We start from the raw sequence: 25,841 nt of genomic DNA on the forward strand, positions 1-25,841 counted from the left end.
TGATTACGTGCAGGAAACAGTTTTATATAACATTTGTTTCTTCCACGCTTTTGATTTATAGCATTGTAAAGGACAGTTTTATCTGATTCCAATTGGCCAATGAAAAGTCTTAAAATATTGCTAACTACTGTACGACCTAGTGGAAACTGGATTTTGAATGATTTGTGAAAGACAAGTAAATAAACTACCCGTAGTGTGTAAATGTGCTTGTGCACATTTTAATCAGTTTTGCGATTAGTTTCTTAATGGATTAGAAAGAAACTAGTATTTTACAGGGTAAATCAATTGATAAATGGAATGTCTTAAATAAATTATGCCTCAATCTGGTAACTGCCATTTCTTCCTGTCATTTCTCTTACAATGTAGGTGTATCCCCAGTATGTATTACAAACCATTCTTGCATGCAATGAGACCCCCCACCACTAGATGACCCCACCTTAACAGTCTTGATGGAAATATCAGCCTACTATGTGTTACCAACCTATTTCAAGCTGCAAGTTATACTTCTGCTAGATATTGGGTGTTTACCAACTTAAAATATTTTACATTTTTGTTCAAATTAAAATTAATCAGCATTGTTAGCTGCAATTTTCCCAGGAAATCACAATGTCCCATTTTTGGAACAGCCCTGCTTGTTGTGAAATAAGGCCTTAGCTGCAAGCCTTTGGGATCTCTTGTCCACATGAGACTCATTATTAGCAGAGTATATGTTACCAAACATACTTATTACTATTATAAATTGATTAATTACATTTAATTTTTTGAAGTTCTGAGTATGTTTATACTTTATCTTGACTGTTTTTATCAAGACATCTGACATTTGTTTTTAACAGGGGATTAAAATGACGAAAGTGCTTTTTAAAAAGTATATTTACGCACAGGTTGGATGCTCTGTTCTAAATAGAAATAAAAAATGCGGGGTATGTTACTGTGAAGTAGCATTTTATTAGATGATACTTGGTAATAAATAAATAATAAAATAAAAAAAAATGATTAAGAACTATCTCTGTAGTGTATTGGGCCGACATGAAGTAACAATAAAATTTCCATAAACAGTCCCGTTGGTGAAACTGACCTTTTATTGTGGAAGCCACCAACCGGAAGTGTGTTGGACTGGGTGAGTAAATGGCTCACTTGTGATTTTCTCTGACAGAGGCGAGCCGTGCCTAGTGGGCTACATATTATATATACCATAGCATCGGGGATGGCAGAGCCGAATCACTTCTTCGCTTCCACTTAATATGCTCCCTTTCACGGGTGTAAGGGAGCCACCGGACCAGTCTCAAAATGACCACCGGCATCAGCCCCGTCTCCTTTCGGTTCGCAGATTATTTTGTGGTCTGCGGACTGGACACCGAAAGCGGGCTGGAACCAGACGAACTCTCCGGTAAGCATTATTTAGCCTCCCAGGACCTATTGGGCCGATGCTGCATATTAGAGGGAAATAAAGAGGCTAGTATTCGGTCATCCCTTAGCATTATTTGTTCATTTTTTTAGGACAGATGCAATCTAATGGTTTTTTTTTGTAAATTAATTTCCCAGCGAATGTGATGCTAATGTTAGTGCTAGGCCCGGCTGTGGTGCTTTTCCTGCCTTGTTTGTTTGCAATGGTCTACACAGAGCGAGAGATTACTCACTTGTGTGCATTTTTATTTAAAGGGCTCAGATGTCTTCAGGGATTTATTTCCCTTCATGTCGAAACCAATCGAACCTCATTTAAATACCAATATATCGTATTGTATTGGTGCGTTCATATGCAGCTGAGATGGAGATGTCATTTTTCTCGGACGAAAACAACAAGCAAACACATGGCCGTTATACATGTGTTTTTGTGCCTATAATACCATCTCTTTCTTTTCCACAGCACAGTGATCCTGGTTAGAAGATTTGTCTAAAAATGTGTACAGATTTCTAGCATCATTGACCAGTCTTGGGTTTCTTTGAATGTTTTTAATAGTAGTATAACATAGATGATTAATACAATTATATATTTAAATATGTCGACTTGATGAACCGATTCCATTATTTAGTGGTGAAATATTTTCTTTGTCTACAGTCTGGTTGCTTTATTTTGATAGCAGCAGCTCAGGTTGATAAGGTTTGACCAAAGTTCAAAACACGGTTCGCAAAATGTGCAGATACGTGGCAACTTTTTAATTCAATTAATATCAGGTCTCACATTAATATTCCAGGCTGTGGATGTTGGGTAGATTGTCATTTTGTGAACTGGCAGTCTGGTTGATTGAAATTGATGACTTCTACTTGATAATGGAATAATAAGATACAAGGGCACTTTGTTTTAGTTCTATTTGTTGTGCTTTGGAGAGTCAAACTCTAATTTAGTGAAAAAGAAAATTTCTCAAATATTCCAATTCACGAAAAGGCCTCACATTGTTATTAGAGTATTTGAATAAACGACTAAGAGTTCTCCAACTTAACGTCAGTCATTGATTGGGAAATATTCTTGTCTTGTCTCCTTATCTCTCCACTCCAACACTTCAAAATATGAATGTAATTTCAGTGTTGGGTTAGTGTTTAGGAGGTCAAAGTCTTGGTGAAAGTGTTTCTTGGAGCGCAATATCGCTAAACCCCAAATAGTTATTTTTCAAAGATTCACACTAACCCACAGCACACACTTCCTGTTTCCTCATACAATGAGGTTCCTCTTTAAATTCATGCAAATCACAAAAAGCATATGGACTGTTTGGAACCACCCGGGCTCTTCTGCGTTGAGAATGTTATTACCTGAGACCCACTATTGTCCGCTTTCGAGGGCTTTTGAATGCACAGCGGGTGGCTTTTAAAGTGCCGACCTAGCATTAGCGGTCTGTGAAAATGCTGGGGTGTCATTGTCATTCGTGTTGTCATTATATAGCATCGCTTGGGGGGAAAATATGAAATCACATTATATGTGTGGAGAGACAGGAAGGCTGATTGTCGGCACCATCTTACATGTCATTATTAGTCTTTTAGATGCTGCTTGTAAATTTTCCAAAAAGGGGAAGAGGAATGTCCAGCAACTTGGCTGTGGATTTGTCTTTGAACTTTCATTTTTGCTCATGAAACATGCTGTCCAGAGGACATTCTCATTATTGACATTGTCCTACTTAGTACTACACGTCATAAGCAGGTGGCTTATGCGTATCAATTGTTTCAGTTTGAGTCAACGGGGGAAATGGTTTGGAAATTCCTGTTAGATTAGGTGCATTCTGATAGCTGACTGAAAACTCCCAAAGGTCCTCATCTGATTTAACACTGCTGCGGCATATTTACAATTTAAAGTTCAACATATATACATATTTATAAATACCACCGAGTTTCTTCATTCATTCTTCTACATTTCTTCAAAGAATCAATATCGTATCATGTCATGTCAAAACTGATTTCTACCTAATGACAGCATCATGTTGTTTTTAATCAGGCAAGGTCAAGTGAATTATAATCTGTTCAAAATAGCACTCCATATAAGCATAAAGCCACCAAAGCAATGCATAAAAATAGATTTGTAAGACTTTTTATGTCTATTTCATATGAATCTATATCCAGTAAAAGCAAACGAAGTGACCACAGTGTTCTTTTTGGCACATGATGAACACCATTAGCATATCTATGACCCTGCTGCCTCACAAGCAACACTGAAAAAATGGACCGCTCGGGGACATAAGTGCGTTCACACACAGGCGTGCTCATTCTTATGCTAAATAACCTTTAGAATTTTACCGACAAATCTCCCCTTCCAGTCCTCCTCAGCAAATAAATGGGAGGATGAGCGGCTCTGAAAAGAATGTTAACATGGGATTACATATTTCCTGTGCGTCTGCAGATTTTTATGGACCTCTCCAGTCCACTAAGTGCCATAGATCTTCAAATGGATATGAGATTGTTTGTTTCACCTATGCAATGTTGACAGATTGATATAAACTATTCAGTAAAGGGCAGGCCGGCAGTTATTGGACTAATCTTTTATCAACTAGAATTTTATCTTTGCCCATTCCAGCCCATTTATGCTAATAAGTGCAAGGGAAAATGACGTAGAATTAATCTTGAAAAACAGCCAGTATTATTTGAGCAATCCTTTCAGCCCTATCATTGGATACCAATACATGGTTGCATTTTGCAATATATGTCAGCCCACAACAAATTTTCCTCACTGTTTTAGCAGACTGAACAAAGGTTGACCATTTTGTCAAAGCACATGAACATGTTTCTTGTTTATAAAGCTGTGTATTTTTGTGTTAGCTCCAACATAGTGTTAGAATTGTAACTACGTGTTTTGGGATCATGAATTTTAAGATGTGGGATATTCACTGTCATATTTTTGGCAGTTTAAGCACTTTTGTTAAATTAGCTGGAAAGATTCTATTGGATGGGACGCTAGTATGTATGTAGCAAATAGATTGGGGAGGTATTGGTATCTTCCGTGGAAATAAGGGTTGCCAATCTGGAAAAATCAATTTCATTCATAAAATCAAAGCTTTGAGAGCTCTTTTCTTGTCCATTCAATATCTCATCTGATCTCATTTTGCGAACCGCTTTATCCTCACTAGGGTCGCAGGGGGTACTGGAGCCTATCCCAGGTGACTTCGGGCCAGAGGTGGGGGACACCCTGATTTGGTGGCAGGCCAATCGCAGGGCACAAGGAGACAAACAACCATTCACGCTCACACTCATAGCTAGGGGCAATTTAGAGTGTCCAATCAGCCTACCATTCAGAGTCTTTGGAATGTGGGAGGAAACCGGAGTACCCAGAGAAAACCCACGCAGAACATGCAAACTCCACACAAGTGGACCAACCTGGATTTGAACCCGGTCCCACACTGTGAGGCCGGCGCACTAACCACTCATCCGCCGGGCTGCCCGTTCATCATTCAATAAATGTGTGGCAATTAGCAGAAGTCAATTGGAATGATGTTTGGATTGAATGGTTCTAAAAACACCCATGAACCTTTAAAAAATATATTTTTGATCATTTTGTAAACTACTGTTAGGCTGCGAATGGCCTTTTTTCAAAACCTCTGTTATCCGAAGTGCTAGTAATCAGAAAGAGCTAGTGAGGAATTGGAATGCCACAGGTAGTTTAACAAAATAAAATCTTATTCCTATTTGCCTTCAGTGGTGCAGACAAACATATATGATGATCAATATGTTAAATTTTTGAAGTACAAATAATCCAGAATTAAGTTGCTACTGAGCTCTCAAATGTTTGGGGAAATGCCACGCAAGGAAAGCACCCGTATTAGGAGAGAGTTGGTGGTTTCTGGGCGATGGTGATGTGAAACTGAGAGCTCAGTGATGCTTAACTCCGCCGGTACATATACTCATCGTTGTTAATGACTATTTGTTAGTTAGTTGTTAGGTTTGTTGTCTTATCAGACCAGGACGCAAATTGATAAGTAATACAAAATTCCAATCACATGGTATATGTTGATAGAACTGTCTTCCAAATTTCTCAACACAAAAGCATGTAGTTTCTCACGTGGTCAATAATCAAGGGTACTCATACAGTGAATAAAAACCGAGAGTTTCAGACAGGTGACACCTGTGCAGTCTTATATAAATAAATGAAAACAGAGGCTCAGGTCAACAGTGCGTGTCATGTTTCAAGATGCAACTGGCAACTAAGATGCACAGAGCACTTGCCAAGGTTTCTTGATATTTTGTTGTCTCAATAGGGTCATTATACAGTGTAGAAAAATGAACCAGAATATGAAAAAAGTTTGGTTGTATTTTTAAATAACAACAGGGTGTTTACCCGTTCTACATTCTCTGCATTCAGTTAAATCAGTACAACCATTGATTAGTTATTTTTCCATAGGCCAACGAAACATTCCTGCCTCTGATTATAATTCTTTAATTTTGCAGTATCTCTCACACTGTAATCCTGCGAATACACATTTAAGGATTAACATTTTATCCTCAATGTCATCAATTTAGCATATTGTTTTTCTAATGACTCATATTATGTAATGACCAGTTTTAGTATGTATTGCCAGTGTTGATGTGCAAGGAAACAACAGGTTAATTCAATTAATCCATAAGAGTTGAGGGTTTATTAGTGTAATGAATCTGGTCAAGGTTTCACTCACTACTTGCTTTTTCCCCGCAAAATCTCTTGCGCTGTAGTGCTGAAAGAAGATTAGTAGTCTGTGGACGTGATCCCCCACACGTACACATCTCTACGCGGTGTCACAATAATCGCAAGGCTCACATCCATTTAGGATTAGAATTGAGAATAAATCCAATCAGCAAGGTTGACTCCTGAGAGTGGTCATCTGTTTTTTTTTTGGTTTTTTTGTCATCAGTGATTCTAATGTGGGTGGATTATAAGCAAATGACTGTATTCCTCTGACATAACAGACCGATTAGACAAATGGTTAATAGTGAACATTGAGATGGCTTTTTGACTTTTTGTTTATTTTTTTGTGGTAAAACAATCAAGTCACAAATTCGGAATGATATTTTGCATCCGGCTCAATGTCAGTTTCCATTCTTTTTTGTTTGCATAAAAGCATATTAATTACTGATATAAATGTGGACTAAATCATGTGTATTTCCCATAAATATAGTATATATGTTTTCATGTGACCACTAGGAAAGATATTTACTAATTTCATGTTGAGCTGAAAGCATTGGCTCAATTCAAAGAGCCAATTTTTGTCAGTTATATCCTCTCTTAACTCCACCGCTCCGGGGTCAGTTACACAAGACCCTTTCATGCAAGTCAAACCCATGACTGTCCTCGGGTTGATGCTCATATTAGTGACAATTCTCTCTACCTTGACATCCATTAGCTTGAGGTTACAGTGGCCAAAATAGACTGGAAAAATTATGTAATTTCTCATAAAATACATGTCCAGCATGTTGTCCCTCCATAGTTTTTTGTACTTTGATTTAATTAATGCGCAGAAAAATGCATTAATTGGAAATATTCATAATATCCAGGGTGTTGAGTAACTATTCGTTTTGTTTTAAGACTTTGAACAACTTGTCAGGCATCCGCTGAATCCGCTTGTTACATATTAACTCAACTATCTCCTTACTGTCTTTCATTTGATTATTTCATTTAACACTGCATTAGCGAAAAACATCGTATATACATTCAGGTTAGGTTGCTGCAGTAGGAATATAATTCCACTCTAAAAATGCATGTAGTCGGTGTTGCATCTCATTTTTAGCTGTGGTATATTTGTTGTACCTTCATTGATTAAAAACAATCCCTGGAAATACTCTTCTGGGTTCAAGAATGAGTTTATTATTAACAGAATCATTTCGGTCTAACCTAAGTGTTGTTTGTTTACAGTGTTGGCATGACCCGTAGCTAGTGAGGGTCCAAACCGACCCAATATCGGGTTCGAGCCGATCTCACGGCCTTCATAGACACACTATATTTGGCCAAAACTACTTGGATAATCAGTGGCTGATCCCCGTACTTCAGGGTTAAGTAATTTAGTCTTGCCCCAAAATGTACCTATTTGAGTCAGGTTGAGTGACACAAACCCTCAGCATGCCACAATATTGGCATTAATTTTGTTGATACACATAGATAAACTGTACAACCAGTCAGTGAAATAAAAACCCACTATAAACAAGTGTTGTCCAAGAACCATTTAGCTGCCCAATGACGTGCCTGAGATCAACTAAAAGAACATGAAAACAAAGCCCCTGCAACACTAAGCAAGTTACTATACTTTGGAATTAACAATTTGCAGTTTGTTCTGTGTTTTTTAAACAAAAATATGAGGCAAAAAGTATCACTTTTTTAGTTTTCTGTATTTAGGCCAGATTCACTTGTGTTCTTGAGAATTTTGCATTGATATATATTGTCTAAATAAAAGTGTCTTTTTAAGGGGTGTGGAGTGTTGGGAAAGTAAATCGCTCTTCCGGATTGGAAGTGAAAAAAGTGTTCATCCCTACCCTTAGCATTTTCTTTAAAGTTTCATTTTTAAAAAAAGTGCATGTTGAATATGTCTACTCATTTTCCAGTGTGTATGTATTTCTATACACTCAAGTCATTTTTGTTACTATGCAACAGATATTAATATCTAAACAGCTTCGTTCAAATGTGAGACTTTGGTGACTCAGGAATCAAATCGATGAAGGTGTAAGAAGTGATGTACTCACCTCCCACAAGCAGTATTGTAATGATATTTTTGTTTTATTTGCTGTGTAGCTTTATGCCAGTATATAGAGGCTACTAAATTCAGTGATGGGGCCAGAGGAAATTTGGCAGGGGCAAATGAAGGTAACCCTCCCATCACACACTCTGCTTCCCGTCTTTAACCTTTGCTCAGCTTTAACCCCTCAACCTGTAACCTGGTTATATAAAAAAAATCTTCAGTCAACTCTTTGTTAATTTCATTTATTTTTTTCCCCTTTTCAATATCTTATTTTCAAAGACGACCTGGGGATTGGCCCTTTCTTTATTTTGCTTATTCTTGAGTTGAGTTTTCTCCTCCCGGCCTTTCCTTCTTCCCTCTTCCTCACGTCCCCAAGCAGCGGCTGAACAATGAGCTTATGTTTGACAATCACTGCTCTTGTTTCCTGCGTGGCCTCGTGCACACATTGCGCTCACTCACTGGCGAATTCAGTGCTGCCTGCCCTGGTATTGCCTGGTCAATGTTTACTGTTTCCCAACAAATCTGAATGAACTTTTCAGTCCTGCGTGCACTTTTGCTTCACCCTGGGTTCAGATGGACTCAATTCAGGCTTTTTTTTCTGGATGGATTGTTTTCTGTGTTGCAATTAAAGCTGTCAAAAAGCATTTTCAAGCTGTAGAGCTTGTTTATTAAATTTTTATTTAATTTTCTTCTTTTATTTGGTCACATCAGTTTGCCATTAATATTTATTTGATCAGCCTTTTTTTTTTGCTGGGAATGCAAATGGCAGCTTTATATGATGCAATATTGTACACTCTTCCTTCTTAGACCAATTTGCTCTCTCCCTTCCGGAATTGTGTCTGCTACTGATCAACCACTTCCTGCGCATCTTTGCTTATTCTAGTGCTGAGTCTTTCTCTTCTTTTTATTCTCTCTTCCTGTTTTTCTGCTCCGCCTTTTCAGGTGAGAATTTTGAGCAGAGCCCCCTACGGAGAACCTTTAAATCCAAAGTTCTTGCACATTACCCGGACAATGTTGAATGGAATCCGTTCGACCAGGATGCAGTTGGTATGGTAAGTCAACACTGTTCGGCAAAACCAACAACAGACACGAAGAGCATTGACGGCGGATTATGCAGAAAACATAATTTTCATTTTGATACTGCTTTCAGTTTAATTTTTTTTTTTTGCTCTGGTAGCATAAAATTCTCAGGATCGACACAAAATTTCCCAAAGGGCCATATTTACTATCGTAAAGAATGTGACACGTAATGACTGCAAGTTACTTGTTTTTTGCAATATGAACAACGAAACAAAAAAAATGTTGTATATTTGGGGGGAATTTTTATTTGATCAAAGACCAAAAACAAACATCATACATTATACTAATAACATCCAATTGAGAGAAAAATTCTTAATAGGCATATCCATATAAGGTATATTCACGTTTATTGAGATATACGATAGAATGAACAACCAAACAGTGTTTACCAAACTTTTGATCTTACTCCAAATAACTACCGATACAGTACAGTAGTATTTATTTTTATTATCACTTCTGAAAAAACTCCAACTCTAGAAATAGATGATTAGGGCGCCCTTCTCACGGCTGTCTGTTTGGAGAAAAAAAGGGCACATTTTCAATTGCTTTATTAATAAATCATTTCCTTACAATTTTCTCTCATTTTTGTGTGTTTCCTCACATCTTTCATGCAAAATTGGGACACGTTGACCAATTTTAAAGGGTTTATTTGTTAGTTGTGTGAGGACCGTGGAACAAATTAGAGAATTTACATATAAAGTACACCTACTTACAAAATTTTCAACTTACGAAAAAAGACTTGGAACCAATTAATTTCGTAAGTATAGGTACGACTGTATTCGCCACTCATCTGACAATGTAACGACACTCAGATCGTTTCTCTATCCCCTTTAGCTCTGTATGCCGAAAGGTTTGGCCTTCAGGACGCAGGTGGACTCCCGGGAGCCACACTTCCACTCATTTATCATCACCAGAGAGGACGGCTCTCGGACGTATGGATTTGCTCTCACCTTCTTCGAGGAGGTGACCAGCAAGCAGATCTGCAGCGCCATGCAGACTCTTTACCACATGCACAATGCAGAGCAGTACGACATTTTGCATACGTCCACATCTCCTCGCCGACCCGAGGAGAGCCGGCTTCACCACCACCCCCACGGCCAAACTCGACCCATCCTCCACGCCGCGCCCGCCATCTCCCGTCTGCAACGTTTCAACTCGTACGACATCAGTCGAGACACACTGTACGTGTCCAAGTGCATCTGCTTGATAACACCCATGGCCTTTGCCCAAGCCTGCCGGAAGGTGCTGGAGCAGCTCTACCAGGCAGTCACTTCGCCGCATCCCCCGCCCCTCCCGCTTGAAAGCTACGTCTTCAACATCCTCTATGAGGTGCCCCAGCCGCCTTCCGGACGATCCCTAAAGTTCTCAGGCGTCTACGGTCCCGTGGTTTGCCAGAGGCCAAGCACAATGGAACTTCCGCTCTTTGACTATGCCATCGGTGAGATGTTTAACCTGCTTGGGGTTGAGAACGTACTTCAGTTGTTCACCTGCGCCCTGCTCGAGATGCAGATTCTGCTTTACTCACAGCGTAAGTATGCCACATGCTGCATGTGCACTCCCTCAAGTTTGTGTTCAGTTTGGTATATATCCTGGTAGTAAGAACCCGAAGAAGTAATCAAATTTGGGGGTAAAGAGGTCAAAGCTCATGAAGTCAAATTTGCTGGGTAGGTAATATGATGAGAAAAGAGAGTCATGCCATTTTGCAGTGTGAGGAAAAGGAATGTCCATGCTGGCAAATATGTTGATGTTTTGAATTTGGATGCTTAGGCAGAGGGATGCTCTCCCAGAGTGGTTCTCCCATTTTATGTCCTCGACACTCCCAAAGCACATCCTGTACCATCTAATCAACTATTTTATAAGAGTTCAGTGACCATGGGATAACAGGATAAACGTAAAGATTTAAATAGCCTGAACAAAATCAATAACTACAAAGAAGTGTTGATAACTAAATAATCCCCAGCATTTAAATTAAGAGATATTAAAACATTTTAACAATGGGGTAGAATTTTTTTTTTCCGAATGAAATTGGCCTGAGGGCCTAGCAACTCATTTCGCGTTACTGCTACTTTTCCAGAAGGTTACATAACCTACTAAGTGTCCATTAAAGTAATGCAGTTTGACTACAAAATGGGAGAATATCGAAACACTCGCTTATTTTAGTCATGCATGTGCTGAACAATCTTTTGGGTAAAATTTCAATCTCTACATCCATGTCGGTGTGCCGTTTCTCATGAGAGTAAATTAATTATTTGCTGAGCAAAATAGGCCTTTAGAGAGTGAGCTAGTTGTGAAGTGGTGATCGGATCAAATACAATGTTAAGAGGAGGGCAAATGCTTTTTAAAACAATGAGCTAGGTTACAAGCTCTTAAAGGGAAATGCCGTGGTGTTGCTAGGCAACCTCTAGACAGGGAGGATAGCCAGGATGCAGGATGATTATCATTGGTTGGAGGTGACATCATGCCCTCGCTCCCTTGAGAGAACTGCAGAATGTGTTCAAGGGTGTCGACTGGCAATACTCTATGGGGAAGAACTAAGGGATTGTTTGAAGGAAATGCTACTCATCAACACAAATACACCCTCATGAAATTGATGCTTTATATCTAGGAGACAGCGGCAGGGGTTTAAGGGTTCTAGATGACAGAGATGCATTTTTGGTTAAAAAAATTGTGGTCAGCATCTTTCCCATGATCTATTTACCCAGTCTATCAGGAGGTGCTTGATTGTTTGTAAGTCACGAGTCAAGCATTATGCCATGCTGCAGTTATGGTCACGTTTTTGCCTCCTTCTGCTTTTTTACTGCAGCAATGGAGTGACAGGGAAGCACTGAGAGGGATCAATGCAGGGTGTCCCAAAAGAACTATATACAGTTCCTTTTTCTCTTTTCGTTCAGGTTTCTTACAGATGAATGTGAGGCCGTCAGCATTTGATAGCTTAAGATTTGCAGTTTTTGTAGGCATTTTATTCCTCTGCTCGTGGCTGGCTGAATAACATTGGAACAACAGTGCAACATTTCTACATATTTCTAAGTTCTATCCCCCTGTTTTATTTAACACAAAATCATTTACTATTACCCCTTTGTAGAGCAAATCATTTTTGTTGATAATTGGGGGAAAAATACATAACCATATAAAGACTGACATTTTGGGTCATTTTGGCCACTTTGTTATCCCAAAATGTGATGTCCACATATGTGAATGCTAGGTCTCAATTATAATTACATATATTGGTATTTGTAATATTTATCATTGTTGTATTTTTCCCAGTTAAAATGGATTATACGTCTCCAAACATCAATGGCGGCCATTGAGTTTAATGAGTGCCTTATACTCGATAATAGGGGCATATTAGAGCTGTATCAAATGTAACAAGCACCTAAAGAGCGCAATCCTCTGCATAGTGTGGAAAATCAGTCATCTGCAAAATCAAAATATCTAAAACTCTCCATTCTTCTGTGGATGAGTGATACTTTTATCTTTCAGCCATTACGCCTACTGAAGCACAATCACACCCACCACAAATGACATTTAACTGAGATATACTTTAAGCGCCGATGACACATCCCAGCTTGTCATATTCTAATCAGATCAAATTTAAGTTATAAAAAAACAACATTTCTATGATGGTAATCTGTGGGTTGCCACCAAAATGTAATCAGGGCAGCCCTGAAAGAAAGCCCACTCATAAAATTTCCAGGTTGACACTTCAAAAAATAGAGGAAGGAAGTTGCGCGTTCATGTAAATGCAACGAAACATTCACTACGAGAAACATAGAAAACAACTGTGCTTTGTCATAGTGAGATTTCTAAGATGTTGGTCATTTTATGTAACAATGCAAGACAGTTAGAGGCTTTTTATTTTACTGATATTTTATCTTTTGGAAGAGTGGATTTTTATTCAACTTATTTTGTGCAAATATGATAAATTTAGAAAATATTTAGTGCATTAACAATATAAGTGAGGAGGTTCTTATTATTCATGATCTTTTGAAAGCAGGTTATGTTAGTATTCCTGTCTCCTCTGTAAGAATGTACTCTGGTTTTCAAGTAGCAGTCTTGTGTTGTGGCCAGCACATGACCAAATGAAGGTAGAGTATTTATTTGGTCACCATAAGAGGAAAGGCAGCACTACGCAGTAGCTGTCAACAGGAGAGAGAAGGAATGTCAATGAGGAGGCGCACACCCATATTTATATGTGGGCCACTCGACAGGAGTGAAAGCATGAATATGAAGCAGTGCTGACGTGTCAAGCCACAAAAAGGGAATTTGTCATGGGTCTGAGGGTCAGCTGAATTTGGCTGTCACACTTCTGTGACTGGGACCTCCCAAGGATGCTGAAAGTGCTTTATGCCCAACAAAAGGGAACTAATTCAGCATGTGACCTTTGTTTTTTCAATGTGAATCAATTCAACCCCACTGACTTTATTTACTCTCCCGATAAATGCATTGTGAAACATTTTCAGCGATGGGTTAATCCCTATTAAAATTATTCAACTCTCAACCTAGATACAGGGCAATTTTCACTCGTGTGCTGTTGTGGTCGCACAAATGTAAACCTTTTTAACGTAGTATCTGCTTTCTCTGCGTCAAACAGATTACCAGAGGCTAATGACGGTAGCAGAGAGCATCACAGCCTTAATGTTCCCCTACCAGTGGCAGCATGTGTATGTTCCCATTTTGCCTGCCTCCCTCCTCCACTTCCTCGATGCCCCCGTGCCGTATCTCATGGGTCTGCATTCCAACGGGCAGGATGACCGCACCAAGCTAGAATTGCCACAGGAGGTACGCAGTCTCACACCTCATCATTACGTTATCGTACACGTTAACACTGACCACGCAAAGCCAGTTTGTATCAGCTTTGCACGAGGTATGAGTCACAAACCACACGCGTGAGTGACGTGACTGACGTCTAATATGGCCGCATCAGTGTCCTCTTGTTCTGGCTGTCCTTATGAGCCGCCCTCATTTTTGGCTCTGTGACGAAGTACTCCCATAGACAAGATGGAACATTTTGTCCCACACATTTCATCTTAGCCTGGGGGGAAATGCTATGTTGTCAGCTTCTGCAAAAGAAGTGGTGGATGACAACGTTATGAGTATTGTTTATTGAGAAAGAACAGATGCTGGTTGCTAAATATGCCTTGCCCAAATAACAGATAACTCATTACTGTTTAGCAGCCAGGTACCTTCCACGTAACCTCTGTCCTAATTCAGAAGCTCCTTGATGAAATTATAGCCGACCGTGACACATCTAGTGTCTGCCACCGCTGCATGATCACCAGCTGGTGGGGACAAGGTCCCTCCAAAATTTCAAACGCTATCATCAAAAACCCTTTATTAACTGCTCAGTCAATTTTCAAGTTATGTTTTAACGTCAGAGCACAGTTTTTTTCCTTTTTGTTGCAGTAGCACCGGCTTGAAATTTTCATCATTCGAATTCCTGCACGTTGAGCTCTTAAAAAGTTCCCTCAGATGTTTTATTTAGCCTTTGAGCTTTCATCATAAAATGTGAATAATACGTTGAGTGCACCGGGGTTTTTTGAGGTCAGTTTGAACCATAAGCATTTTGTCTTGATCTATTGTCAACCTTGTTTTACAACAAGAGAGGGTGAATGAATTATATTTACACTTGAATTCAGTTTATATTTTCTTGAGCTGCCTTAGTGCTCCCATGACTGCATCTCCGTTAAATTTATTCTGTCCTGTGTCCCTTCAGGCCAATTTATGTTTTGTGGACATCGACAACCACTTCATAGAGCTCCCGGAAGAGTTGCCACAGTTTCCTAACAAACTGGAGTTCATACAAGAGATCTCAGAGGTCCTTGTATCCTTTGGAGTGTCGCCGGAAGGAAACATTCATTCGATCGATTCCCAGGCCGAGCACAGAACTTTGAGATCGGTCGATGCCGTTTCCGACAAACGCAACGGTAACCTGGCCTCGCCTCTCAACTCTTACCTGCTGAGAGAGAATGTAACCATTGCCAGACTGCAGGCTCTGGTCAAGAGAACCGGAGTCAGTTTAGAGAAGGTAAGATATTCACGTTAATGCGCTATTTGTTTGTTTGTTTTGTTTTTACAAACATTTTTTTTCTAAAAATGAAATCCCAGCCCTCTGTTATACTTCATTCTATTGCTCCCATTGATGGCCATAGACGTCCCACCTATTTCGCTCACTGCCAACCCTCCCAGTCAAAATGGATTTGAACAGTCGAACATGAGCATATATGTACTTGTGTGCATATAACGATATCATAAATGTAGTACTTATCAATGCTACAATCATGAAGTTGTTTATAGACAACCACATACTGTAGTAACCGCTACTGAACACAAGAGGGAGCCTTTTACGCACTATATTGCTATCTCATTGGACCGCAGCTAAAACGGTTTTCATGTTTTCATTGTAACAAAGATGTATCAAACAATATGTTTTATATTATTGGTATTAAAAAAAACCACAAAATACATATTCAAGACATATTAACCAATCAGTGATTGGAGCAGGATGTTTTTTTTTTTTTAATTCAGATTTCTACTGTTGATATTTGGTTATTCGCACAAATCTGTTTACATTTTGATTTTTTTGTGATAATATAGTACAAAGCACTTGTTTTTTATGGAAATCAGTTGGAGGTTCGAGAGGACGCCGGCGGCAATAAGGACTGGCGGTTTCATTGCGATGAAGTCGAGCTGAAGATGCACCAGCTCAACATTCACGTGCGCGAAGTCTTTGCCAATCGCTTCACTCAGATGTTCGCCGACTACGAGGTGTTTGTGATCCAGCCGAGCCAAGACAAGGAGTCCTGGTTTACCAATCGAGACCAGATGCAGAACTTTGACAAGGCGAGATGTCGCCATTTTTTTTGTTAGATGATAATTGGACTGAATATATTTTGAATGTGTTTTTTAACATTTCTGCCTGTGTGCAGGCCTCGTTCCTGTCCGACCAGCCAGAGCCCTACCTACCTTTTCTTTCTCGTTTCCTGGAAACGCAAATGTTTGCCTCATTCATCGACAGCAAGATCCTGTGCCACGACGATGAGGAGAAGGAGCACACTTTAAGGGTGTTTGACACTCGTGTCGATAAGGTCCGCATGTTGAATGTCCGCACACCCACCCTGCGCACCTCCATGTACCAGAAGTGTACAAACATTGAACAAGCGGGTAAGTTTTCGTTTCACATATTACAGGACATTGGTAATCCTTTTTTGTTGGAAATGACCTTTATGATGTAAATTTGTACTTAAATTGGGTGAGGTCACCAGTAAGATTTGGCTTGATAGGGACACACACAAGTGACATTTAGGTCAAAGATGGCTACTCAAATTATTCAAATTACCTATTAGAGCTCTTTTACATGCATATATATGTTATATCTAAAAAAGAAACTCTATTGTAGTAGTTGACCTTTGTGCACAGGTGCTTGTTAGAATTGGTATTAATGACGTCATAAGGGAGTGGGAGCTTCCATCCACCCCTTTTGGGCTTTTCCTCTCAGGGGTCGCCAGAGCCTAACAGTCGATTCGCATGACAAATTTAACACACAGGGGGAATCAAATCCGCCCTCTCTAGTGACAACAGGGAGCCCAGACCACTGAGCTACCTACTTCCTCGGGATACTGATGTTTGATTGCCTGAAATAATACTGCTTTGTTAAAATATCTGGCTGCACACGTGTGGCCACTCCTGGAAATTTTGTTATTGTTGTTGGTTTACACTCATTTTTTTTTATTGTGGTTAAGTGAGATTAAGGCAAAAAGTCCATTTGAATTCCCATGAAATGTTCCTTTTTTTAACAATTTCTGTACGTTTCCATGACTTTTGAAAACAAACTGATGATGACGGCTACATTCTCATACGTACAGAGAAAGCCATAAAAATGAGAGTGATGAAGATTGACCACACAGCCCTACATCCCCACCTCCTGGACATGAAGATTGGGCAGGGACGTTACGAGCAAGGTTTTTTCCCAAGACTACAATCTGATGTCCTCTCCTCGGGACCCACAAGCAACAAGTAAGTAGTATTTTGCACCAGCTGCATCTTACACTGATGCTTCCCTCTTCCCGACGCTCTTTGTTCACGACACGTTGTTTGATGTTTCAGATGGGCCAAGAGAAGCGCTCCTGCTCAATGGAGGAGGCGGGACCGCCAGAAGCAACACGCAGAGCACCTTTATTTAGATAATGACCAGAGAGAGGTTGGTGTGTTTTACTTCTGCTGTCCACTGACTGCTTAACTTTGTGTTTTTGTTGTTGTTGTTGTTGCATGAGCCTTACTTATTCTTTCACTTTACTCACACTTATTTGTTGCGCATCATTATCTTCCGCTTTGGTCACTGTGTTTCTTGTTCTTTGTTTGCACTCATGCTTGCGCACTCTCAGCATGTCGAGTGTTTGTTTCCGGAGCTCCAGCTCCTGCTGTTTCTTGACCACTACTGGCACTTGCAGTCCTTCAAGCCGTGTCTAAAGTCGGTGACTGTCGATGTGGTATGTGCAGGTCCTTCTGGTGACCTTCCTGCTCAGACCACATGACTTGAGCTGTGCATGTGGTCTTTTCCTCGTCCTGTCTATCCCTCATATCTTTTTTATTGTTTTGTTCTGTTGTTCTTTTGTCCTGATCAAACCCAATTTATTAAAAAAACACATTTCCCAATGTAAGCAAAGGGTTTCAAATCTGTTGTGCAGTACACAATAAGTTTGAAAACAAACGAACTTTAACTATTATGTACTGTATTTCCCCAACTATAAGTCGTACATTTTTCGTAATTTGGTGACTTATACTCAAGTGTGATTGATGTCTTATTTTTTTCACTGTGAGAAGCTTGTTAATTTGTGCATTTTTTTTTAAATTTGGTGACATGCCTAATTTTGAGCTATATTTCTATTGTTTTGTGAATGTTTGAAGGTGCGACCATGTTTCTTTGGTTTGTGAAAATACTGATGCTGTAACTCTAGGGATTTTTGGCAGTTTGATTTTCAGATGTTGAAAAAAGTCTCTCCTTGAACAGAAATACATCCAAGAAGCGCGGAACTTAGGCACGACCATTAGACAACCCAAATTATCCAACCTGTCTCCTGCTGTCATTGCTCAAACCAACTGGAAGTTTGTGGAGGGGTTGCTTAAAGAGTGCCGGATCAAGGTTTGCGAATGTCATTCTTTTGTGTTCAAGGTTCATATGATTGGAAAAATGCATACACTCGATAACCTGAAAAATTAACCAAGCACCACTGTTTTTTAAATTGTGCCTTTCACCTTCAGACCAAACGTATGCTTGTTGAGAAGATGGGTCGAGAAGCCGTAGAGTTAGGTCATGTGGAGGTCAGCATCACTGGAGTGGAAGAGAACACTCTGATTGCGAGTTTGTGTGACTTGTTGGAGAGGATTTGGAGCCATGGGCTACAGGTTAAACAGGTCAGGAAAACAAGACGGTGGCTCTACTCAGCACTCATTCACAATATTGACAACTCTGTTCTCCCCATTTTCTATTTTCAGGGTAAATCTGCTCTATGGTCCCACCTTCTGCATTACCAAGAGAGTAAAGAAAAGAAAAGTGCAACCCCGGCTGGTTTGGGACCACCAGGTAAGAGAATCTTAACATGAAAGCAAAAATGACTTAAAACATAACCCAGGTATGCTTTGCATCCCAGGTTTTATTCATGACACTGAAAGGCGCAAATCGGATGGTGGATTGTCTGCCATGCCCCCTCTTAAAGTGTCCCTCATCCAAGACATGAGGTAAGAAATAGTAAAAAAAAAAAAACAATGATGATGATCATTTTTCTATTGGAAGAGAATTTATTGAGTTGTGAGCAAGAGCAGCCAAAATTGTATCTCCATGTTGACTTAAAATTCATCACCAACTCCACTCAAATTTAAAGCTCAATGCTAATAAAAAACAAAATTGATTCATTTAAAATTATTAAAAACTGAATTGGATTGGATTGGATAACTTTATTCATCCCGTATTCGGGAAATTTCGTTGTCACAGTAGCAAGAGGGTGAGGATGCAGAAATAGGAAAGGCATTTTAGACATAAGTAGATAGGTAATAAGTAAGTTAATAAATTTGGTAAAATTATTTTTAAAATTTTAAAAATTTAGTAAAATAATACATTACAATCTATAGTATATGGTAACCAACAACACAAAAGTACATTTTGTTTGTTTCTTATATTCAAGCAATTGGCATTGTCAACAATAGATGTCCAATTCATTTTACCGAGAAGGAGTGGCTGTGAATGCTCCTGTGTTAGTGCTTTAAACCAATGAACAACTGACGCCGCCAGTGACGGCCAATGATTTAACTGAGTGCCCTATAAAGAGTTAAATTTAGCACAAAGATCAATCAACTCTCCACAAATTATGTCTGCAAAACTGTCACCGTGGGGCGTCTGTATCTTTGTTGTATAAAGACGCGTGTGTGTATATATCTGTGTGTAGCAGTGCATTACTTCCAGCCTAATTACCACACAGGCCTCAGGTCACACACAGAACTGTACTCCGATGCAAGCCACACCCACTGAACCCCCAACTCAATGTTGACACCAAGACTGTTTTCATAGTTACAATTTCAGTGCAAACTCGATTGTAAAGCATCACTTGATGATTTTTCATGATGCTTCTGTTCTTCTAAACAAAGTTGATATTCATCTTGAGAAGCTGCAATTCGGTCAATAGGTTAGCGTCATACTTGGGCGTCATAAAAATATGTTGCCATGGAAATGCAGTGCGCTGAAAGTGGGTTAAACACTGTAGACGTGAAGGGTGGAGGCATGAGGGGCGGGGGGGAGCTGTAGAAGGCAAAGGAGGGGAGACAAGCTTCTGGCACAGGTGGAGTGGAAGGGAATGTGTCTGGACATTAAAGCCATGATAGTGGCTTGCAGCAACGACGCACACAAATGTCAACTGGTAAAGTCTCACCGAAGAGGGTCCTCTTCTAACCCTTACAAGGACGATAGGTTTCAACTTAGAAATATCAGTAAATTAATGCACCGCAAGTACGTGGGCGTTCACTGTAATAGTTTCATGAATATATTAGGTATGGCATAAATATTTGCGTTTCTCCTTCTTGTACAAGGCTTCTTTTGACCTGATGTGTTTTTTTCCCCTCCAGACACATTCAAAACATAAGTGAGATCAAGACCGACGTGGGCAAGGCCAGAGCTTGGGTTCGCCTCTCCATGGAGAAGAAGTTGCTTTCCAGACATCTGAAGCAGCTGCTGTCCGATCTTGAGCTTACAAAGTAAGCAAAATTACAACTCTATTGTACCTAAATAGTATTCATTGAGGGTCATAAGGTCAACCCACCTGGTGTTTGTTGAAAAATATCATGCCAGTAAAAATACGCCATCCACTCATATATAATAAATTAACACTCAGAAACGGCGAATCATCACACCGTAGTCTGCCATTGCATAAATAATTCACTTCCACAGTATTTCATAATAGATATGATGGGTGGAGAACTGGGTCAGGAGGGTTTCTGTCTGCCCTTTTGACCTCATTTCTCACCTTTGCACTATAAGCCTTTGCTTTTCAACTATTGTCACACCAGTACCCGCAGTTTCCCACTGTAACTAAATTGAGACTCGCTTTAATAGACCTTAACCGTTGACTGATTGCTTCCTAGTTGACTATTACTATTAATATTGGTGGCTTATTTGATAGCAGAGGAAAATTCACATGGAATGTTTCTAATTGTGTCGTATTTTGTCAATTCCCCATCTTTGGATACTCGTGAATGTGTTCCAGATATCACATCCTAACATCCTTACGTAATGGATATGTGAAGTGCTTCCAACCACTCCAAGCTTTTGAGACAAAATACAATCTGAAAAAGCTCTTCTAGTACTTACTACATTGATGACCGACATTAAAATATAGAATTATTGCAGGCCCAACTGCAACTTTCAAAAATCCATATTTTACATAAGTAATTACTCATTGTTATATTATAAGGTTAAAAACGAAAACAAAATTACCTGTGGTATTAGGAGAAAACCAGAAGACCCTCAAGTTTTCCAAGACTAAATTGTAAATAAAACAACAAATGAAACACAAATAAATGACATGAAAAAATATATAATAATAAACATTTGAACAAATCAATTCATAGAAAAATTCTAAATAAAAAAACAATCACAGAAATAAAACTAAAAAAAATTATGACAAAATTTGTTAAGAGAAAATATCAAAATAAAAGTATCCTTTTTAAAAAAATATTTAATGTAAATACATTGAACTAAAATCTAAATTAAAAGCAAATACAACTGAACTGTATTCTGAAAACTACTCATTTTTGTACCACTAGTGACATTCGACCACACTTTGAGAATCATTGCTCTTAATTTTTTTTTTTTAATCCTTAAATGTAGAAAACTATACAAGCGGTATGCCTTCCTACGCTGTGATGAGGAAAAAGAGCAGTTTCTCTATCATCTCCTGTCTTTCAACGCGGTGGACTACTTCTGTTTCACCAACGTCTTCACCACCATTAGTGAGTTCAACTAATAAACTCTTTGGTTTGGTATACATACTGTTTGAACTGACTGACGTATGTCTCCTTTGTCTCTCAGTGATCCCATATCACGTGGTGGTGGTTCCCAGTAAGAAGTTGGGTGGCTCCATGTTTACGGCCAATCCTTGGGTGTGTGTCTCAGGTGAACTGGCTGAGACGGGCGTTCTGCAGGTCCCCAGAAATACTCAAGAGATTACTTTTGAGGTTTGTGTCACACATGTTCTGCAAAGTGCAAGTGAAGATGCTTTAACTCGGGGGTTCAAACTCATCTTTTTCGCGGCCCATTTGGTAATCACAGTTTCCTTCGGAAGGCTGTTACTAGGGAAGCTACAATGAGGGTTAATCCTCGAGTATTGTTTAGTGTATGAATTGTTTAAATATGTTGTTGAACTAGATAGAAATTGTCCAAATCCTCATTTGTTGAGCCTATTGATTGAAAAAAAAATTATTCAGTGGCTCAATTCCTTTTCCGTAGAAATGTGGCAAAGTTAAATGTGTGATTAATTTAAAAGCCGTTCATTGTTAGAGCAATGACTATCATTGTCAATGGTTGTCAAAGATTTGTACAACTAACATGGTTTGCTATGAAATATTGCTTCTCTTTTAGTGTCAAAACCTGGGTAAACTGACTACAGTGCAGATGGGTCATGATAACTCTGGCCTCTACGCCAAGTGGTTAGTGGAATGCGTTATAGTGCGCAACGAGATCACAGGGCACACGTACAAGTAAGCACGTCTTTACCAGGAAAACTCGCCTCGCATGACTTCGACAAACGAAATGAGACAAACGAGGATGTTTACTCGGCAGATTTCCATGCGGCCGCTGGCTCGGCAAAGGTGTGGACGACGGCAGCCTCGAGAGGATCCTCGTTGGCGAGCTGATGACGCCCGTCACGGAGAATGACGAACGGACGTGTCGGACGCCGCCAATGCAGCAGTCGCCGGGAATGATGAGGAGATTTGTTACCATCTCGCCAAATAGCAAGCCGAGTAAGAAATGCAACACCCGCTGAAATAATTCTGGCGCGTTTGGTGGCGTGCCATATTCCATGTTTTCTTTTTCTTCTGGCAGAGTTGAACACAGGTCAGATCCAGGAGGGAGTAGGAGAAGCCATCAACGGGATCGTCAAACATTTCCACAAACCGGAAAAGGAGGTGGGGGAGACGGTAGTCTAGACAGGCTCCATCGCGTCCCTCTATTATTCATTGCTAAGGTTAAGAAGCATCCTCCTCCCCCTGCGAACTACTGTGTGGTCGCTTTCAGATAGTTCAAAACATATTAAAGTTTAAAGGTTACAGCTGTTTTAATTTTCCTTGAATTTCCTGACCTAGAAAGATGGAGTGTTTCTATTGCAGAGTAGGGCTGCAGTATTTTATATATGTGAAAGAATTATTTTCTTATCTGTTGTTTCCACTACTTACAGAGAGGCAGTTTGACTCTTCTCCTGTGCGGGGAGTTTGGTCTCGTCTGGGCTCTGGAGCAAGTTTTTCAGCATGGTTTTAAATCGCCTCGACTTTTTAAAAATGTCTTCATCTGGGACTTCTTGGGTAAGAGACACTATTTCTTGCAAAGGGAAGACAACACTTTTGTCATGTGCATTCTGGCAAAATTATCTTGCTTAAAAATTTGAGGAAAAAAAATGATTATTTTTTTTCTGATGTGTAAATGTGGACTTTAGAAGGTATTTCATGGACGTCTGATATTTGATCAATGTCTACATTGTATGTACTACAACTATGTACAATGTACTACATTAGCAAATTTCTTTCTTGGGGACATCTTTAATACCCATTATCACATGGTTCTTTCTGTGCTCAAATTTATCCATGCGTGTGGGTATAACTGATGCCAGGAAATGGCTGAAACATTATTTTCTCCATTTTGAGTCGTCTACAAAATTCCCCATTTGCATCTTCAATACTTTGAGCAGCCCCCCTTTCGCATGACAGACATTTGTACTAGGTGTTTTGTCTTCCTTTTAAGGAATATATTTTCTCTATTCTTTAATCATCATATTGTTCTGTTTCATCTTCACGAAACAGAAAAGGCACAAGTGTACTTTGAAAGCGCCGAGCAGCGGGAAGTGCATCCGGATGAGAACTGGCAAAGCCGAGTGCGCCACTTCTGCCGCTTCACGCGCGCCATCAACAGTACGCCGAGAAACATCGGCAAGGACGGAAAGTTCCAGATGCTCATCTGTCTCGGTGCAAGGTAGGCCAAAAAAACAAAAATCCTTGTTTAGTTATTGAAAAGTCTTTTATGGCCCCTGAAAACATTTGAAACTTCTTTTTTAAATGTATTTAAATGTATATTTAACTTATTGCCAGCCATTGACACGAATACACATTCAATTCCTTAATTTGGGATGTGAATGATCATATTTCAGTGCCATTGACAGCGCTAGACATCCAATCCACTTTGACTACACCGGTTGACGATAATAATTCACTGCCAGCCTCTAGCAATCAAAATGGATTGGACGCCTAGTGAACGCCAATGAATTAATAAATAAATGCCCTTTAAATGGTTAAAGCTGTGACTTTAACCCTTGAACCCTTTTCTCTCAGGGATCATTTGTTGCATCACTGGATCGCACTTCTCGCAGACTGTCCGATCACGGCGCAGATGTACGAGGACATGGCGCTGATCAAGGACCGCTCTCTGGTCAACTCGCTGATCCGAGTTCTTCAAACCCTGCAGGAGTTCAATATCACCCTAGAGGCATCGCTCATTAAAGGTGTCGGCATTTGAACTAAACCAGCTTCCGACAGGTTGCAGAAATCCATACAAATTTTTATATGCAGGAACAGACTCATAACAGACAACATATTTGGCTTATGTTAAAGATACTGTTGTTACATTTGCCACATATTGTATTAAGTGCAATGAGCCTTTTAAAATCGGTTGTTTTTATCCTCAATGACGTGCTCATGTTTCAGACGTATTTTCTATTTGTGAGCCATGTTTTTCCACATGATTGGCAATGACCTTGTGCTACGGTTTATCAAAGGCTTAAATATTTTCATTGTTGGAGTGAACTGCTGACTATAGATGTATTTAAAGGCGATTGAAAACTTAATATATTTTGTCAGAGAAAAACAGTATTATTTTGTAAAGTCCGTCAAGTTGCTTGCTCTGTTATCAACTCGGATCCAATGTCATAATGCAGAGCTTAAAGCAAATATAGAGGTATGCTTTATAAGTATGGAGATGACAGGGACTGACTGTGGAGTTGAACTGGGAAACCAACAAAACAAATGACGACAAAGGCTTTTTCCATTGCAGCCTGTTTTTGGCTAATGTATGCCGATGTTTTTTTAAAATGTGAAATACCTTTGTACCTTCAGTGGAGAAAAGCTTCTTGCATGAATTTCAGACTATCCCAGGATGGAAGCTACTACAAGAACACCCTCGGTGTGTTTTTGGTTTGTGCTCTGCAGTCCCACATTTCTGCGCAATGGCAGCCTTTTTGTAAATAGCTCCACCCAGCCCATCCTCAAGCATTACCACACCTTTGTCAGCATCTTGAAAGTTGAACCCCTGCCTGCCTGTGGTCATCAATGATGGAAGCAAAAATGCTTTGATTGCCCTCTGCTTGATTTTATTGCCATGGTTTCTTGCTATGCAATTCACACAGAAGAAAATGTGCCCCCATTCATTCCTCAAGGTTACACTGGGCCATCTCACTTTGATTTGTATGTACAGAGTAAAGAGATTTGATAACTGAAGAACTCCTTTTTGTGCCAATAGTGTCTGGAATGAACTCCTCCGTATGACTCGATCATGAGCATCTTGCAAGATATATATTTTTATTTTCCCCCCAAAAAACCTGTTGTACATTTATGAAATAGCTGTGCAATGTAATGTTTACTAAATGAGAGACCATGTACAGTGTACAAATATATGATAAAATAAAAGCCTCTGTAAAGTAATTTGGTCAATGACATGAAACTTAATCGTGGCGGGTTTTACTGTTTTGTTAAAAATGTAATGCAAAACAATATTTTAAGCCTAATAGCATAATTGAATAAGTCATTTTGGCATTATCAATAATAAATGTTAACATACTCAGTCAAAATTAATTCCTCTGTGTACCTTCACAGTTATTTGAAGAGTAACTTATTGTT

The 25,841-nt window shown here is 39.5% G+C and overlaps 1 protein-coding gene across 4 annotated transcripts; it reads left to right on the forward strand.

Annotated features, from left to right (window-relative positions):
• The first annotated feature begins 1,113 nt into the window (after positions 1-1,113).
• Positions 1,114-25,646, forward strand: dennd5a (DENN/MADD domain containing 5A). Of its 4 annotated transcripts, XM_077588732.1 has the most exons (24): positions 1,114-1,387; positions 8,171-8,242; positions 9,060-9,169; positions 10,032-10,725; positions 13,789-13,976; positions 14,911-15,222; positions 15,822-16,037; positions 16,124-16,358; positions 17,060-17,210; positions 17,301-17,394; positions 17,579-17,683; positions 18,205-18,336; positions 18,456-18,608; positions 18,690-18,777; positions 18,845-18,932; positions 20,310-20,438; positions 21,571-21,692; positions 21,772-21,917; positions 22,321-22,439; positions 22,522-22,703; positions 22,786-22,868; positions 23,138-23,261; positions 23,757-23,925; positions 24,282-25,646. In XM_077588732.1, the coding sequence occupies exons 1-24, from the start codon at positions 1,288-1,290 to the stop codon at positions 24,463-24,465; spliced, it is 3,996 nt and encodes a 1,331-aa protein (XP_077444858.1). In that variant the 5' UTR covers positions 1,114-1,287; the 3' UTR covers positions 24,466-25,646. The 4 variants fall into 4 exon arrangements, with proteins under 4 accessions (XP_077444858.1, XP_077444871.1, XP_077444865.1 ...); XM_077588745.1 differs by lacking the exon at positions 17,579-17,683; XM_077588739.1 differs by lacking the exon at positions 8,171-8,242.
• The last annotated feature ends 195 nt before the right edge of the window (positions 25,647-25,841 follow it).

This window comes from Stigmatopora argus, chromosome 2, assembly GCF_051989625.1.
Source record: "Stigmatopora argus isolate UIUO_Sarg chromosome 2, RoL_Sarg_1.0, whole genome shotgun sequence".
In the NCBI taxonomy this organism is placed as follows: Eukaryota; Metazoa; Chordata; class Actinopteri; order Syngnathiformes; family Syngnathidae; genus Stigmatopora; species Stigmatopora argus.